Source organism: Papaver somniferum, chromosome 11 (genome assembly GCF_003573695.1).
Source record: "Papaver somniferum cultivar HN1 chromosome 11, ASM357369v1, whole genome shotgun sequence".
NCBI lineage: Eukaryota > Viridiplantae > Streptophyta > Magnoliopsida > Ranunculales > Papaveraceae > Papaver > Papaver somniferum.
The window spans coordinates 100981064-101000093 of NC_039368.1; the positions used below are offsets into that span (position 1 = coordinate 100981064).

Below are 19030 nucleotides of genomic sequence, written 5' to 3' on the forward strand. Positions count from 1 at the left end.
CTTTAATAAACAAATATGTATCACACAGAAAAGTCTATGATAATAGATAAATCCGTCTCCCACAGAAATACCTACGAGTTTTGTTCTGTCTTTTGATAAATCAAGGTGAACATGAACCAATTGATAAACCAGACTTATATTCCCGAAGAACATCTCAGTATTATCAATCACCTCACAATAATCTTAATCGACTAGCGAAAGAAGATATTGTGGAATCACAAACGATGAGACGAAGATGTTTGTGACTTATTTTATATCTCGCCTATCGGAGAAATCAATCTCAAGCCAATCCTTACGATTGTACTTAGTACGATAGAAATAACAAGATCAGATCACACAACTACGAGAAACTAGTATCGGTCTGGCTTCAGAATCCCAATGAAGTCTTCAAGTCGTTAACCTACAGGGTATCGATATAAACCTAAGGTTAAAGGAGAATCGACTCTAGCTAATACAACTAGTATCACACAGGAGGTGTGGGGATTAGGTTTCCCAGTTGTTAAAGTTCTCCCTTATATAGTCTTTCAAATCAGGGTTTGCAATCAATGTTAGCTTCGTAACAAAGCATTCAATATTCACCGTTAGATGAAAACCTGATTAGATTCAAGCTATCTTTCAACCGTTAGATTAAAACATAGCTTGTTACACACAAATGAAATGCATGTTTATTTAGGTTTGTGTAACCGTACCCAAACATGTACATATAGTTGGTTCAACAGTAGTTAACCAAATAGTTAGCCATATGATCACTTTCATATCAACCATATTCTTCTTTACTACAACTAGTTCAAATGACTCAAATTAACTAGTTAGAGAGTCGTTCAATTGCTTAGATATTTATAATACACACAATTGAAACAAAAACGATTTGTTTCACTCGAATCGATTCATGAACTGTATAGCCACGGTTTACAAACTTGCATTTCTTAGTTTATATAAGTTTAAGTTCACGAATAATCGTTTTTAGAAAATAACCAACTTAAGTACACAGACTGGTACGCGGACTTAAGTACCCGGAATAAGTTTGTAAACAGTTCACAAACTCCAGCAGATTTTCTCGGGAAGAGAACCTCTAACAGTACGCGGACTGGGTACGCGGTTTTCCTGAGCAGCAAAGTACGCATACTTTGGTTCAAGGAATAAGGACTTATACATGTATGAGTTACCACGCAATGTTTATATCCAACCATGGTTATATAATCTAAACTCTCATTTCAATCATTGAAACATTCTTAGAGGACGTTATATAGTTGTTGTTCACAAACCATTTTTCGTCAAAGCCATTTTCAAGTGATTGAAACTTAACATGACTTTCGTCACTAGTAAAGATGAATTTGGAAAAAGATAAAGCTTACCAACACATATTTCGAGAAATAGATAAGCGAGATAAACTCGGCTCGAAATAGCAAATGTGTAAAATCAAAGTTTATATAGCAAAACGACTTTTGTCTCAAGATAGGAGATAGAGTAGATAGACTTTTGAGTGATAGATAAGTTCAAGTCTCCACATACCTTTTAGTCTATGAAGTTCCACCAATTCCTTGAGTAGTTGTTCGTCTTTGTATGATGATCGCCATGGAGTCTTGAGCTCAACTACACTTTCTATCCTAGTCCGAGACATAGCTATAAGTAGACTAGAAATCAAGACTTATAGTTTTGATAACTAACATTGACAAACATGCTTGATATAGCAACGCATGCGAGTTCGACCGAGCAGTGATCTAACAGAAACCCAGTTTGGTTTGTTCCCGAATGAAAATATCTTTGGTTCGTTTATATATGGTGTAATTGGTGAGAAGGCAAGCAAATAAATCAAGAGATTTTTATTGCAGTCACGATTTTCTGCAAGGGCTTGATGATAATTACTAGAGAGGGAGAAGACAAGTCTTATGAGAAACCGGAATCACAATGGAGATCGGAGAAGGTGAATGAAAAACATGATTAACAATTAGATCAGGCATGTGATTTTTTAGTTTCTCACGTGTTAACGGTACCCTTAACAGCGTTAACTAATTAGAATTTCTTTTTTTTTTTAGTAATAATAAAAAACAAAAGTCAGGACTAAACACAGTCAACGCGGGTCAACATTGGTCTTTAGACCAAACGGAAAGGCTGGACAAATGTTAGACCAAACCCAGGTTTTGGTCAAAACCTGATTACCAAAAATCAAATAACCCAACAATATATAGAAATTGCAAAGTTCTCTTCGTCTCAGACTTTGTGATTCCTCGGGTTTAATACTTGTGAGGTGAATGATAATCTACAATGATCTTCGGGAAGCATAAGTCCGGATTTTGAGGTTAGCTAGACTTTGTCTATTGCTATCGATTTCCAGTATTACCTTGATCTATGATCAAAAAGAAAATCACCATATAGGCTTATCTGTGGGAGAATATTGGTTTAAAGTCTTCAATTGATTTGAAATGTAAAGGATGTCAGCTAAGGGAGTCAATTACGTGAAGTCCTGCTGGAATTCAAGAGGCGTAAAGAACACGACTGTAACTGAATATTGTGAGGGTTTAATTCGGTCTCAACTACATTCCAGGCCGAAGTTAATTGGTAGTAGGCTAGTGTCTGTAGCAGTTTAAAACAGTTTGGTGCTCAAATATGGACTAGGTCCCGGGGTTTTTTCTGCATTTGTGGTTTCCTCGTTAACAAAATTTCTGGTGTCTGTGTTATTTCTTTTTCATATTATATTGTTTATCTTTATAATCGAAATATCACATGTTGTACGTAAATCAATCAATGTATATTCATCCATCCTTGTTTGTTGGATACGACTTGATTGATTCTTGGATATTGATCTTTGAAATCGTCCAAGTACTCTCACACGTAAATCAGGTTCACAGACTTGTCTCTATAAAGTTTCTGATTGTGGGAGAGAGAGATATAACTCTAAATATTATTCTTTGATTGAGATTCATTAAATTGAACTCTTAGAATTATATTTAAGTTTGTCCATACAGGTTGCATAAGAAAAATTTGGTGGTGTATTTTGGTACCCCCGCATTTTCAATATCAAAGTTTATATTTTATTCATCAAGTTACTTATAGCTGGAATATTCTAAAACTCAATGCTAACTTAAGTCAAGATCAAGTGCAGAAAATATTAACTATTAGAGTTCCTTCCCGCAGAAAAAGATAAACTTCGATGGACTATAACAAGGTGTAGGGTGTTCACTACCATCTCAGTATATAAAGAGCTAACTAAAAGTTATCAAAGGCATGGAGTATATCAATTCCATGAAAAGCATCGGCTGAAATTATGGTATATGAAAATTCCCTACAAGGTTCAAAAATTTATAGCTGTCATGATATTCTTCTATTCAACAATAAAATGAGTCAATTTATTCGAAATATCAGCACTTGTGCCTTTATGCAATCAAGATAAACTATCTACCATCTGAAAACGTGGGGGTACAACCACCACACCCAATACTTCGTTCAGAAATATTTATGGACTAAATCCAATATAATTCCGAGAGCACCAACTTCAAAGTGAGACTCAATCAAGAAAGATATCAAAGAGATTTATCTCTTTCTCAATACAATTAGTAAATCAACAAGATAGAAATTTGTGAGACTGATTGATATAAGAATAACTTGGACGGTACCAAAGACCAATTCCCAAGTGTCAATCAAGTTCTATCCAACAAACAGGGTCGTATTTATCAACTGTGATTGAACTACGCACAACATGTGATATTTCTATTATATAAACAAATATTTGTGAAAAAGAAATAACACAAACATCAGAAATTTTGTTAACGAGGAAACCGCAAATGCAGAAAAACCTTGGGACTAGTCCAGATTTGAACACCACACTGTATTAAGCCACTACAGACTCTAGCCTACTACAAGTTAACTTCGGACTGTAATGTAGTTTATCTCTAACCAAGTCTCATACCGATTAAGGTGCAGTGGCGTTCCTTGCGCCTCTAGAACCATGCCAGATTCTGCGCACATGATTCCCTTAGATGATCTCACCCACAACTAAGAGTTTATACGACCCAAAGACGAAGACTTATAAACAAATCTGTCTCCCACGGATATGTCTATCATTTATTCTTTTTTGTTCCGTATTTTGATACAAAGATCAAGGTGAATATGAACCAACTAATAGTCCAGTCTTATACTCCCGAAGAGCAGCCTAAAAATATTGGTCACCTTACAATAACCTAACTAATTAACAGAATAAGTTATTGAGGAATCACAAGAGTCTGAGACTAATAACTGTTTTGATTACTTTTTTATAGATAAATCTCGAGTAAATGTTAGAGAAGATAAAACTCAATATGATAGAACAAGTAATATCAGAATACGCAACTACAGAGAAAATAGTTGGATCTGGCTTCACGAATCCCAAATGAAGTCTTCAAGTCGTTAACCCAATAATGGTTTTGGAAAACCTAGGTTAAAGGAGAATCGACTCTAGTTTGCAACTAGGACACACGGAAGTGTCAGGATTATATTTTTAAGTTATTAGAGTTCTCCCTTATATAACCTTTCAAACCAGGGTTGCTTTCAATCAAAGATAAGATAACTTAGTAACAAAGCATTCAATATTCACCGTTAGATGAACTCCTGATTTAAGATTCAAGCTAAGTCTGCTTAGAAATTAAGCAATTAATCTCCACCGTTAGATAGTTTTATCTTGTTACACACAGATGAAATATACTTATATTTAGATATGTAATCGTACCTAAACGTTTATATTTGGTTGGCTCAATAACAGTCAACCGAAGTTAGCTATATGAACACTTTTGACTTAACCATATTCATATAACACTTCTAGATCAAATATGATGATCAATCAATCATGATAGATAATCAAGTGAATTTAATTGTATTTCAAATAAAGTTGTTCAATTGTTCATTATCTCATAGAAATATTCATGAACAAATTGAAACGAAACCGGTTTGATTCGTGATTGTACAAAGTACTTATACAAGAATCAATTCACGAACATTAAGCCACGGTTTGCAAAGTTAATTTGCATTCCTTAAGTCAAAAATGTTTTAGTTCATGAGTATGATAATCATACATTACCGATTTTAGAACTTATCGACTGTGTTCGCAAACTGGGTACGCGAACAACAGCTCCGGACCTTGGCCTAGTCAAGCCGTTCACAAACTCGGTTCACGAACAACCGTTCCGGACCCAACTCAGGTAAATTCGTTCGCATATTAGGTAAGCAAACAAGAGTTCCAGACCTTCTCAGGTAAATCCGTTCGCTTACTAGGTACGCAAACAAGAGTTCCAAACCTGAATCATCACAATACATGTACAGTTCGCATACTGGGTATGCATACCGTGTTGTACCCAGACATGAGTAATTGTTCTAAACTCTTATTCCAATCATTGAAACATACTTAGAAGACGACAATGTCAATATTACACATACCATTAGCTTCAAGTAATTTTCAAGTGACCGAATGATCAATGCGAAACTTCCCGAGCTAACATCAAATGACTGTCTCACACAAATCATATAAGATGTTCAAGGTAATTTTCACATGATCATCTTTTGGCTTAATTTTTAGTTTCCGAAAAATAAATTGTTTCCAACTAAAATTGTCAAGAATATGATGGACATAGCTAAAGCAAAAAGCTCCCAACACGTATTTTGAGAAATATATACGCGAGATAAACCCGGCTCGAAATGACAAATGTGTATAATGTAAAAGTCCATATAGCTATACGACTTAGTCCCATTAGAAGATAGAATAGAATAGACTTATGAATAATTGACAAGTTTTAGTCTCCACATACCTTTTGTTGATGAAGTTCCTCCAAGATCCTTGTAGATCTTCTTCTTCAATTGGTGAACGTCGTGAAGTATAAAGCTCAACTACACATTCTATCCTAATCCGAGACATAGCTATAAGTAGATTAAAAATCAAGTGTATAGTTTTGATTAACTAAACTTGACAAACAAGCTTGAGATAGCAACGCTTGCGAGTTCGACCAAGCAGTGCTCTAACACTATCTTCTTATGAGCTGTCATTATGCAGACACTATTTGGTTTGGAATTTCTACTTACTTGTATCATTCTAAGTCTTCTCATTATTCTCTTAAAGAGTGGATTGGTTCTTGGTTTTCTAATCCAAACTTCGTAGAAGCTATTAATAAACATGTAACTAACATTGCTACTTGCACTCTTTTGCTGATTCATAAGGCAAAATGTGAAAAAAAAGTGTTTGATAATATGATCCATCATCCTAGGTCTATCACTCATATTATGAGCTATACAAACCAGATATCCTTTAATACCAACACTCATAATATGCATCATATCAAACATGCTGAAACTTGGCGGAAGCCTCATAATTGGGCTAAAATGAGTATAGATGCTTCTTAAACTTATGAAAAATCTAATGTAGTTTTTTTTTTTGGTCATTCATGACTCTACAGGAAAATTCTTGGAAGCAATGACCTTGTCAGTAAAATCCAGAAATGTGAATCAAGCTAAACTCTTGTTATGTTGAAATCTCTTAAATGGTTTAAGGAGATAAACTTTCAGAAGGTTGTAATTGAAGGGGATAATGACAGTCATCAGGTATTGTAACCGTGATGTATTTTCTTTTAAGTGGGAAGAAGATCAAAACGTTCGGTTAGAGTGTCAACATATTCTAAGATTCTAGGATCTTGTATTATTTCCTTTTCTAGTGAATTTTTGTGATAAGTGTAAAAATGCTCCAAATCATATTAAAAAGCTAATTGGAAAAAACTTGTTTCCTTCAATGCTATATATATATGCTCAAATGATTTATTCTGTTCTAATCGTTAGTCATTGTTTTACTTTTCATGGAAATTTGTAAATTTATTTTGGAGGGAACGACAAAGTTATAAAGAAATTTTAAACTGGTTCAAACGGATAACCATTATCCGTTTTCTAGGAAATAGATAATCATGCTCCAATTTTAGAAAAAGAGTAATGATTGTACGTTTTTTTTCTTTGAATCGGATAATAGTTATCCGTCTACGATGATAATCAAGAATGATCCCCGCGCCTAGATGCTTCCCTAACTGACGTGGATTGAGAATCGGGAAGAGCTTGGGAAGCTCCATATGGCTGAGTTTTATGGCTCTTCCCAAGCTGTTCCCAAGTCACTTTATGATTGATGTCTAATAATGCATATTTATAGATCATTTTGTTGTCTTTTAATACATTTCGAGTGCTTTGATGTCCTATTTTAAGTCAAATTAGGTATTTTGCGTCTCGAGGCACCAATAATCTTTTTTGTTGCAAATATTGATATTTTGTGTTTGTTTTGTATTTGTAGGATTGATAAATATGGGAGGTTCATAAAGTGAGCAGGTGATTGGAGGTCAAAATGGTAACAATAAAGAGAGTGGAATTAACTGTGGACTAAAGGATCAACTCATATCAGAAAGAATTGGATGGGCTGAACAGACTAATCAATATGGCAGATGATATGAAGAGGGTGTGGGAAATTGGTTTGTTGGCTAATCAAATGGGAAAAGATGTTGCTACAGATGGCTAAATTAGACTGTTGTACAAAGGAACTAACAGCTGGACTCATGGGCCGACATGACTGATTCACAAGTAATCTTTTGCTACACATTTTTCTATATCAAAAGTTGATGCTCAAAATACACCGAAAGGCAAAACCTAATCCTTATCCTCTTCACATGAGAAACACAGATGTTTCTTCATCTTTCTTAGCTCCCCATTTCCTTTCTCTATGAAACTTATACCCATCTTTACTGCATCCCGCATCCTCCAGCACCGCCAACCTCTGTCTCCTTCTCTTTTAATCTGTCAAACCCATACCTCAATCACCATCTTTCCCCTATCAGACTAGATGTTTAATTTCCATTGTTATCTCTGCACTCATTTCAACCTAGCCTTCAACTATGAATTGTAAAAAACTAGGTTGGATAATTGGTTTTCAAGAATGAAGAATTGACTAGTTGAGATCTGATTTTACTGTTCTTTCAAGCACCAACAAAGACAACTGAGAATAGACGAGTAAACCAAGCAGCAAGGTTTGTCTAATTAAAGGTCTAAAATCTCTGAAACACCATGTACAACAACAGAAAAATAAAGACAATGTGGCGGTTCAGTGATGAGTAGTACCAAGAGCATCGATTTCCTAAATTTTGGTTGTATGATTGTTGACTGTCCAGGATGGTTTGAATTATGAGAAGATTGTATAAATATAGGAAGCAGTTGTGAATGAAAAAAGGAAGCCCGGGTTAGCCGGTGCAATCTGTAGTATTAGTTTAGGTTTAATTTCATCAGTTTGTGTTATGTTCTAAGAATATCTTCTAGGGCAGAGATGAAACCCTTTAATAATTAGAATTTTCTTATTTGATTTTACTTGTTCTTCTTCATGGAATTTTATTGATAAATACGTCTTAATTTCTGAATTTTGTCAATTTGCTTTCACCTTGTATGTCAAGCATCCTAGGTAGTTTGGTTAATTCTTTGTCAAAATTCAAGCCTATGTGAACTGATTTTAGTTCAATCTTTGATTAGTTGTGCCTTAGAAAGACGAGTAATGCTAGGGATTGGCATATCTTGCTGAGGTTAAGTCATTCATATGTACAAGTGATTATATCACATCTTCAAGGTAGTTTGAGGCTAGCATCTCTATAGCTCCTTGATTGAAAAGAGAACTAGCATATCAACTAGGGAATTTCTATGCTTTTAGGGGGTGGATTCAAAGCTCTATGCTTTTAGGGGGTGGATTCAAAGCCCCGGTTTATCTTTATATTGTTTTCAAGCTTGCTTCTTTAGCATAAAAATCCATCTATTGGTCATTCGACACCCATTTCGATTGAAATTATTACTAATAAAACCTTTAAATTTAGTGTCACATAGTTCCAGCTCCCCGCAAAACCGACCTGTATTTGCCGCTATCTATGTTCTAGACACCGTGCGCTTGCGGTTTATAATCATAAGTTTCTAAGCCTACCACTTTACACGCCAACTTAGGAAGAGCCTAGGCGTAGCCTGGTGGTGGATGGACAATGAATGTTATACGAGTTTTCCTTTAACATTTATTCATAAAGAAAAAAAAATCATTCTTCTAAAAGATTCCCCTCTTTGCTCTCAGCAATGCTTAGTGCTGCCCTATTCCTTTGGAACAAGAGAACTAAAAATAGAAGGATTTCCTCAATAATGGTAGCACGATATGCATCACATAAGCGCGTGGCGACTGTGATTGGATTGGAGTTCCCTGATTACTTAAGTAGAGATGTCGTGCGTGTCCAAATACCTAAGCAGATCAATTTAAGTAGTATTATTAGTAGTGACGATTGACAAGTTTCTTGCCGGTTTGGCCAATAATGCAAAGTGCAAACTTGATTGATTAACTGGGCATATTCTAGCAAAGATGTGTAATGTTAACCACGTAAACTCTTAAATTTTCTTTACATGTCAAAAAATGACAAAAAATAATAAAAATAAACATAAAGGCGAACCAAAGCTTATGGACCTATAAAATCTAACCGTTGATTCCTGTTTTGAAGTTTCATTATGGTTTTAAAAAGCACAAAATTAGTTAAGAAGACCAAAATTAACAATTCCTGCGTGAAAATGATATTTAGATTTTGATACTGTTTAAATGGACAAAAACATAAAAATAGTCAGGATGTAAACAATTTCATCCTATCTATTTTCAAATACTTTTTCTTGTTTTTGATTTATATCAAGATGCATCCAGTTTCATCCTTACTATTTTTTAAGTTTAAGTCGGGATGAATCCTGTTTCATCCTTGCTATTTTTTTAGTGTCCATTTCACCCATACTAATTTTCACTCCTCCATTTGAACCATGTTTTAAAAATATTTGGACAAATAACCTATTTTCCGTTTTAAAAGCCCACCCCGTTGAAGGCATGGAGTTTGATTGTTTGAGGTCACATTCATTATTGTTCTTGTAACACTGTTAGTAAGTCAGAAATAAACAAAAGTCAGCTCAGTCGACTCGGAAGAATAAAAGGCAGTTTTGAAACCCATCACAATTCACAGCCATAGGTTTCAGTTTCTACAAGTCAAAATACTGAGACATTCTCCAATTATCATTCCACTACAAAAAGCATATAAATTCATTCTCAACCTCAATTATTCCACTACAAAAACATAGTCAAGAACTAACCAATTTCCAACCCTTTCTCTAACCTTGTTATTTTTTTCTTTTGTTTTGTTTTAGTTCCAAAAGTCATCATGCTAAAGAGAATTGATTCAGTAAAGAAACTTGCTAAGATGATGAAGGTGAAGACAGGAAACCGGCAGACATCACGTTATGAATCGTTAGTACGTTGCGATTACGAAGAATCACCACCAACAACTCCAAAAGGATTTTTCGCAGTGTATGTTGGAGAAGAACGGCAGCGGTTTGTTGTGCCGACTAGTTTTCTCGATCATCCTCTTTTCAAGATGTTGTTACAGAAAGCTTCCGATGAATTTGGATATACACAGAGAGATGGACTGGTTGTTCCATGTTCAGTTTCCACTTTTGAAGAAGTTGTGAGTGCTGTTGAATGTACTCGTGGGCAGTTTGATCTTGCAGGTTTGGTCGAAGAGTTCAATTAGTAGTTTTTACGTAAACTAAATTAGAGAAAATCCAGATGTTTTGGTAAAAGTTTTCATAGAATGTAAATAATAATCATATGGAGTCCTCGAAATAAGTTTAGCAGTGCATTAGTTTGCTTTACGAATATAAAATGGAGAGAACTAACAATTTAGTTCGTTTTTACTTTTGAACTCTTGAAGCAATTCCCGTTTTTTACTTTTCTCTTTTTTTTTTTTTGATCAATTTTGGGCTCATAGTCTTCACCTTGCAGTAAAAAACGTATTCTTTCTTTCTTTCTTTCTTTTTGAGGGGAGAATTCCTCTTCTGAGGATGGGCTCGTGTAACCGTTTGAATTCTGATTTTGGGCATACTGAAATCTTACTAGGCATACTGCATAAGGATAAAAAAAGGTTGTGAAATAGCAAAATCAGATTATCCCTTAACCCAATTTTTTTTTAATGATAAATCTGCCCTTTACATATTAGTGATAGTAATATTGATTAGTGATTAAATATTTTGTTTAGTGATTAAGATAATTTTCAGAATTATAAAGGTTGTTTAGATGATTTTTTGGATCATGGTTCGGCGAAACAAGTTGAGGTTCGGCTCACATCTATGAGCCGAATCTACCAATTGATGAACGGTTCGGCTCACTGAATCTGTTTACTGCATGCGCCGAACCTATAATTTTCAATTCCAACCCTTTTGCTAGACACTAGTTCGACTTATATGAAAGTTTCATAGTAAGCCGAACAACATCCTGAATAGCCCGGAAAACAAAAACAAAAAAATTACTGGTTTGGCTTATATTCCGAAAATTGTATGAGCCGAACATCAATTTGTTATTTTTTGGGTTAAAATATTGTTATTGGTTCGTCACATATCGAGAATATCGTAATAGCCGAACCTCGTAAATGTGCTAGGTTCGGCACATATTATGATTATCGAATACGCCGAACCCCTATGCATCTCTATCTGTGACTAGGTTCGGCTTGAAATTTCATGCCGAATTGTTCATATACACTTACATGAAGCTTTTGTGAAGAACAATTCGGCTAAAAATACAACTCAGTTTTGAGCTGAATCCAACACTGTAACCGTCATTTAATCGATGAAAAACAACAAATAGGAGATTGGGTTTGTAAAACTTACTTTCTTATCCTCATTTCCAGAGTTGGAGATGCAATTGGTTCAATTTCTGGTTCAATTGGTGGTTGATTTTCAGTTTCTACACCTTCATCTTCAATTGGTTCTTCTTCTTCAATTGATGGATTAGAAGACGATTTGGTTTGCCTAGTCCCTGCTTTTCTTTGTACGAGTCATTATGTGGTTGAGTTTAATCGACGATCGACAATTAATCACGATGATGAATTTTTTTTTTCACAGGAGGGGGAAGAGTTCGGCTAGAGGAGGAGGAGGAGGAAGGAGAGATGTTAAGGGAAACTGATTTTGATTTTTTAGAAAACTGATTTTAGATTTTTGTATTAAGGGTATATAGTTAATTGAACTACCCATAGAGTATTTTTATAAGGTCACCCAAGATAGAACTATTATTTTGTATGCCTAGAAAGATTTAGGTATGCCCAAAATCGGGGTTCAACCGTTTGGTGTGAGAAAATTACAATGTAAAAATGTAAAATCGGCCAAGACCAGTAACATGTTTTGGAGGTAAAATTATACAGCTGGGCAAGTGACGGACAAAAATTCTACTAGTCTAACTGTGACGATTTGACTTTGGACCCAATACAATACAACTTGATTGGTCAAACTCCCTGAAACGCACAAAACTCTACGACTAGGACCTACAGAGCGAGAAAGGCTTGCTCTCATTGGTAAATGACGGAATCTCACCAACTTTTCAAAATTTCTGGTTCACGGTACCGATAATAGACGCGTGTCACCTATATTTCCTTAAAACACTGTCACACGCACAGTATCGAGAAGCTTTCCTGAAATTCAAATTTAGGTTAGCATCTGAAATTAAATTAGTTCATAAGGGTTAAAATAGTCATATGCATTTTTCTAATCTCGTATCTATAGTTTAACCACCGTTGGTCTCAGAAATTCAAATATCAATCAAATCCCGCTCCGTCTCAGAGAGAGAGAGAGACAAGTAGATCTTCTAAAATTCGAGAGCATTTCTAGGGTTTACACATAAATCATCAAAAGATCTTTCTCCACATCGTCTGATCATCTATATATATACTGAAGAAAAATATGTCAAGTCGGCAGGAGAAGGAAAAAGGCGTAAATGTTCAAGTCCTTCTTCGTTGCAGGTAAATCCCCCAAAACTAGGGTTTTTTGATTATTTTTTTTTCTTCATTTTATCTTATGAGAAATGCGTTGTTAGTTTATTTAGGCGTTTTGAATTAACATAGGTAGTGGAATCATTTTACAGGCCGTTTAGTGACGATGAGCTGCGTAATAACGCACCACAAGTTGTTACCTGCAATGATTATCAAAGAGAAGTTGCTGTTTCTCAAAACATTGCTGGGAAACAGATTGATAGGGTTTTCACCTTTGACAAGGTGATTTTTCTTTTTCCTTGAAATTAGGTTTTAATTAGATGTGAAACTTTAGGTATATTCTGCATTTTGAATAACTGTTGCTGGTTACTTAGTAAATGAATTAGATAAGGAAAACAAAATCTGATTTCAGTAGGTATTTGGACTGATATGTGTTGTTATTTGTGATTTGTTTATTTTGTTTAGTTAAAATATTTGAATTGTTGACTCTGTAGGTGTTTGGTCCAGCAGCTCAACAGAAAGAGTTGTATGATCAAGCTGTAGTTCCTATTGTAAATGAGGTGTTAGAAGGATTCAATTGTACCATTTTCGCCTATGGTCAAACTGGTACCGGTAAAACCTTTACAATGGAAGGGGAAAGCAGGAAATCCAAGGTAATGAGTTAATGTTGTCTGCTTTATTTGCTGAGAATATTGAGTACTTTTCTTTTTATAGTTTATGAGTATAAGATTGTTTCGCTTCTGCTTTTGTGCTGCTATCACTATTACAGAATGGAGCTTCAGACCAATTGCCAGCAGAAGCTGGTGTTATACCAAGAGCAGTTAAACAGATCTTCGACACACTGGAAAGTCAAAATGCTGAGTATAGTGTCAAGGTTACATTTTTGGAGCTTTACAATGAGGAGATTACTGATTTGCTGGCTCATGAAGAAATCACAAAGTTTTCTGTGGAGGAGAAGCAAAAAAAGCAATTACCTCTCATGGAGGATGGCAAGGGTGGAGTCCTGGTAAGAGGACTAGAGGAAGAAATTGTAACAAACACCAGTGAGATTTTCACTTTATTAGAAAGGGGTTCTGCCAAACGTCGCACCGCAGAAACACTATTGAACAAGCAATCCAGGTCAGGATTCAATATTTTCTCAGTGTTTATGTTAATTTGCTTTTTCGCATTCTTCATAACTTTTTTCATTTCTATTTCAGTCGTTCACATTCTCTATTTTCGATCACAATCCACATTAAAGAAACAACACCAGAAGGAGAGGAACTAATCAAATGTGGGAAGTTGAATTTGGTCGATTTGGCTGGGTCAGAGAACATTTGTCGTTCTGGTGCTAGAGAGGTAGTCAAATTTATTTTTCTTGCTTACAGGGAAACTTCAGCAGTTTCGAAATGGGGTTGATTTAACATATATCATACATCGGTTTCATTGCTTGCTACACTGTAATGTATCCTGTATCTATTTATTGGCATGTGAAATTTACGTATTTTCTTTTTTGAAATGAATCTTTGCTAGGGCCGTGCTCGAGAAGCTGGAGAAATAAACAAAAGTTTACTTACTTTAGGTCGTGTAATAAATGCTCTAGTTGAACATCTTGGACACATTCCTTACAGGTTTCTTCTCATCCATTAAATTATATCTGTACTATCTTAACAATATTTTTCTATGTATCTGATGATATTTTGTAATTCAGGGATAGTAAGCTCACTAGACTACTTCGTGATTCACTGGGTGGGAGGACAAAAACATGCATAATCGCCACCGTCTCACCAGCTGTGCACTGTCTCGAAGAGACGTTAAGTACATTGGACTATGCACACAGGGCAAAAAATATTAAAAATAAGCCGGAGGTTGGTAATTCTATCACATATATTGTGTATGTTATGTCTCTGTCAATAGGTGCAGGTTGTTTATTCATTATTTGGCACCAACATGATGTATTCAAGTGCTATACACGGATCATGTGCTGTAATTCTCTTATTTACTGAGTGGACCAATACCACAAGATGAAATTGTGTTATGTTTTTATCACAATTGTTATTTGTAAAACAGACTAAGAGGAGCTAGTTTTTGTAAGATTGTATCAGTAACACATCGGACATTATTCCACCACTGACATGTCATATTTTTCGCCATTCTTATTATGGTTAGGTCAATCAGAAAATGATGAAAACAACTCTCATCAAGGACTTGTATGGAGAAATTGATCGGCTTAAAGCAGGTACTTTTGTTGCCTCTTCCAGCACTATCAAGATTTAACCTTTTATTTATTTAATGAAAACTTCATAGTTTTGAGTTTTACTGTAACTTCTTTTGGTTCTTCAAACTAGTTAACTGATCACTTTGTTTCAGAGGTTTATGCTACACGTGAAAAAAATGGAGTTTACATTCCGAAGGAACGGTACTATCAGGAGGAGAGTGAAAGAAAGGTATTGTCTTCTTTCTTGTTTACATTTACACGAGCTTGCTTTGTATAATGTTTCCTTAGATTGCAATGCATATTTAGGTGAGTAAGAAGATACCAAATCTAATTAGAAGGGAGCAACGCTAAAGCCATCCTCTAATTCATTTATTTCTAACACTCATTTTCTTAACAAAGTTCGTGGTTTCCTTTGGCTTTAGGCTATGGCTGATCAAATTGAACAAATGGGACTAACGCTGGAAGCTAATCAGAAGGTTAGTTCATGGTCCGGTTCATATCCTTTTACATATGTGTCCACGATGTCGATTATTATGTGTTTATACATTCCTGTAATTTGTTTGGTGTTTACAAAAGCAAATTGAGGAGCTTCAAGAAAAATATGATGGTCAAGTTCAACAAGCTAACGATTTGAGATGCAAACTCGATACCACACAGGTGAGCTATTTCATGTTTCTTGACGTGATTTATCTGGTTTTAGAATTTGTTCAATTCATTCTTGAAGCTGTGCTAATATTAAATTATTCACAGAAATATTTGGATCACACTTGCAAATTACTGTCTAGAGTGGAGGAGGAACTCAAAAAGTCCCAATATGCACTGAAGGAGAGAGATTATATTATCTCAGAACAGCAAAAAGCAGGCATGAACACACGTCTTAATTGAATTTCGCACATCAAGTCTACTCCAGCTCATGTTATTGCTTTGGTGTTGCAGAAACTGCTTTGTCAAATCAAGCTTGTGTTCTGCGTTCTGACTTGGAGAAGACCCTTCAGGAAAATGCTTTGCTGTTTTCGAAACTTGGTAATCATTGTTATTTTCCGTAATTTACTAATCTGTGACCTCGATTGTTGGTCCTTGACTTTAGCCAGTCTATATCTTCTTTATCTGATGCTTTGCTGCACACCATTACCATAGATAGAGAAGACAAACTCAATGTCAAAAACAAATCGGTGGTGGATAAGTTCCAGGCAGAGCTTGCGGATAAGATTAAAGCTCTTTGTAGTACCGTTTCTACATCATTGTCTGAGCAAAATGAACACATACATAGTGTTGAAAAACTATGCCAGTCTTTACTTGAATACCATGATAAGGTATAGTAAGCATATTATAGCTTGCATTTGCTAGTTTCAGTTTAAAACGGTTAAATCCTAATATCAATTTCTTGCCTTTGGCCATTCTCTGCCTGTAGTCGGCGGTGGATTTAAAGAAAAAAGTAGCAGGCTCAAGGGGTCTGCTTGTCTCTCATATTGAAGCAATGCAAAACGTGGTGCGCTTGCACAAAGCCAGCAGCAATGCAAGCCTAGATGAGATTTCATCTGTCACTTCTGCCAATGCCGATACAATTGAAAAGGTAAATTCCATATCTGAACTACGTGTACTGTATCGACTTCCTGTCTTGTTTGGTTTATATCTTCATTTTTCTTTTGTTAGTCAAATCTCTCAGTAATCTTATTCTTTTCGCTCTGCACCAGTTTCTATCCACAGTAGCGGAAACAACAAACTCAACACTTGGTGAACTGCAAAGCACTATTTCAAGTCACCAGGAGGAGATGTCACTCTTCTCTAAGGAATTGCATAAGGTATGTCTCTCGTTTCTGTTTGCTGTCTTTGTGAAATTTTGAGACTGCAAACTTTAGTGATTAATGCATCAAATTTCCTGCTTTGTGCTCCTCAGAGATTTCACATTAGTATTGAACAAACCAAGGAGATGTCACAATCCATACTTGGATTTCTTGATAGGATAAGGGAGGAATCGTGTAGGCTTGACCGCCACACAGGTCAAGTTCATGAAACTCAGCAAAAATACATAGCTGAGTTTCAGAGGGCTTATGAGGTATGTATTTGGAGTTTAGCTACGGTTCCTTAAAGTACACAGTCTTAATTCGGAGAGAAATAAAAGAAAGCAGAAAAGGACTTATCCACAAAAGATTCCCCTTTTATGTGGGGAAGGCATTTTCCTGCATTATCTGACATTCTAGCATAATGGGTGCAGGAACAATCAAAAACCGAAGCTGAGCAGCTTTTGGCTGATATGGCTATTTTGGTCTCGAACCACATTAATCATCAGAAAGAGCTGGTATAGTTCCTAATGGAATTCCATTTTCGTGTGTTTTCTTGCAAAGGGTTTTTGTATGGCTGGTTGATTGTTGCGTTCGCAGGTTGGTACGAAACTTGTCGGCCTGAGCAACACTATCACAGAAAGCAAGGCATTTTTGGATGGCCACACAGTGGCAGTGGATGGTATAACGACGGATGCCAAGAGGAAATGGCAGGCGTTTTCCCATCAAGCAGAGAATGATGCAAAAGATGCTGCAGATTATTCTTCTGCCACTCACTGTCACGTGGATTTACTCCTAAACCAATGGTTAATTACCTATACTGGGGTGTTTTTTTTTACCAAATTTAGTTTTCAAATATAACAGCCCTGTATATTACTTTATTCTCTTTCACTTCTAATTTGTCTGCTGTCTTTTCCAGTTTAAGCAATGTTGAGAATGCTTCTCAGCAATGGAAGAAGACACATGAATCTGTTCTTGTGCTGGATAGTGAGCATGTCTCAGCCATGGAATTTCTTGTCAGGTTTGTTACAATTGTTTCTTCTTCCTTGTGTACGTTTTCTAAGTTTATTTGGAATGCAAAATGGTCAGATAAGCCCTCTAAAATGAAACTAATCGGGCTCCTACATTTAATTATTAGGCTGGCATGTTGATCTCTTATTAGAACTAATGCTCTTCCTTTTTAATATTTTCTTACTGTAGGAATGCCTCTGAGAATAATGAACAACATGACATGGAGATTAGTTCTGCACGAGCTGCAGCAGAGGAGGACGTTACAAAGACTAGTGAGAATATCCTTCAACATTTCGACAGTGAGTCTTCAACAACTTCTTATTCTCTACTCTTCAGATGATGCTTAATTTCTTTTGTATGTCATAATTGCCATTCACACTGATGATCTTTAATTAGTCTGTTATTATTACTTCTATTTGTCACAGGAGTATCAAAACATGACCAAGAATCAGTCTCTGGAATAATGACTGCTATCAAGGCTCAGTCAAATACACAAGAGAAACTTTTGGAAAACCATGCAGGTGAAGCATCAGAGATTGAGAGGCAAGTTGAGAACACTTTCCAGAAAAGATATATGGTAAGTTTGACTCACCTCCGTAGCCCGAAATTTAGGATAAAGATGATGATGATCCAATATAATTGCATATTGTTGTTAATTGAGTAACTTGGTTGTGTGGGAATAAAAATGGGATTTCTGTATCATTTATGTGCAGGACTATGAACCAAGTGGGACAACACCAACAAGATCAGAGCAAGATGTACCTAGTAAGGGAACAATCGAGTCGCTCAGGGCAATGCCGATGGAAACGTTGCTCGAGGAATTTAGAGAAAACCATCCATATGTACCAACACCCTCTAAAGAACTTAAACCATCTCTCATTCCACGCTCACCTCTCATCCAACTCAATTGATGATGCCTGCTGTATATATGTTGAGTCTATTACATCCCACCTCGGGGTTACTTTTTTGTTGTAACATCTAAAAGGCTTGCAGTTTTTCCCTTCTTATGTATCTTCTGGAGTCTGTTGAGCATCATTTTATAAGTAAGAGAAGGCTCACGTAAATGCTATTTGAAACAAAACACGGATGGACAGAAATACTGCTTGATATTATGGTTGAACTTTGGTCAAGTGTTGTGCATTTTACGGACTTGACATGACTAGCTAGATGGATTATGGCGATTGACTTTGGTGAAATCCTTCTAGCTGAACTTCATATGAGATTTGGTCTCTATGAGAATATATATA

General features: G+C 35.7%; 2 protein-coding genes across 2 annotated transcripts; both read left to right on the forward strand.

The window, feature by feature from the left end:
• Positions 1 to 9153: 9153 nt before the first annotated feature.
• On the forward strand, positions 9154 to 10568 carry LOC113324826 (auxin-responsive protein SAUR50-like). The gene is made up of 2 exons (XM_026573114.1): positions 9154 to 9271; positions 10186 to 10568. Exons 1-2 carry the CDS (start codon positions 9154 to 9156, stop codon positions 10566 to 10568), a joined length of 501 nt encoding a protein of 166 aa, XP_026428899.1.
• A 2061-nt stretch (positions 10569 to 12629) lies between these two features.
• On the forward strand, positions 12630 to 19005 carry LOC113322555 (kinesin-like protein KIN-5C). The gene is made up of 23 exons (XM_026570661.1): positions 12630 to 12824; positions 12947 to 13076; positions 13289 to 13447; positions 13564 to 13913; positions 13994 to 14132; positions 14307 to 14404; positions 14485 to 14641; positions 14943 to 15012; positions 15144 to 15220; positions 15414 to 15467; positions 15568 to 15648; positions 15742 to 15853; positions 15928 to 16014; positions 16129 to 16304; positions 16403 to 16564; positions 16686 to 16793; positions 16889 to 17047; positions 17207 to 17290; positions 17373 to 17578; positions 17692 to 17793; positions 17973 to 18082; positions 18209 to 18360; positions 18497 to 19005. Exons 1-23 carry the CDS (start codon positions 12766 to 12768, stop codon positions 18692 to 18694), a joined length of 3030 nt encoding a protein of 1009 aa, XP_026426446.1. The 5' UTR covers positions 12630 to 12765; the 3' UTR covers positions 18695 to 19005.
• The last annotated feature ends 25 nt before the right edge of the window (positions 19006 to 19030 follow it).

Excerpts from the sequence above, each read along its gene's own strand:
- LOC113324826 (XM_026573114.1), top strand. The coding sequence starts at position 9,154 with ATGGTAGCACGATATGCATCACATAAGCGCGTGGCGACTGTGATTGGA. Across the intron at positions 9,272-10,185 it reads TAAGCAGATCAATTTAAGTA|TTCCAAAAGTCATCATGCTA; the intron begins GTATTATTAGTA and ends GTTTTGTTTTAG.
- LOC113322555 (XM_026570661.1), top strand. The coding sequence starts at position 12,766 with ATGTCAAGTCGGCAGGAGAAGGAAAAAGGCGTAAATGTTCAAGTCCTT. Across the intron at positions 14,405-14,484 it reads CTTGGACACATTCCTTACAG|GGATAGTAAGCTCACTAGAC; the intron begins GTTTCTTCTCAT and ends TTTGTAATTCAG. Across the intron at positions 15,221-15,413 it reads AGGAGGAGAGTGAAAGAAAG|GCTATGGCTGATCAAATTGA; the intron begins GTATTGTCTTCT and ends CTTTGGCTTTAG.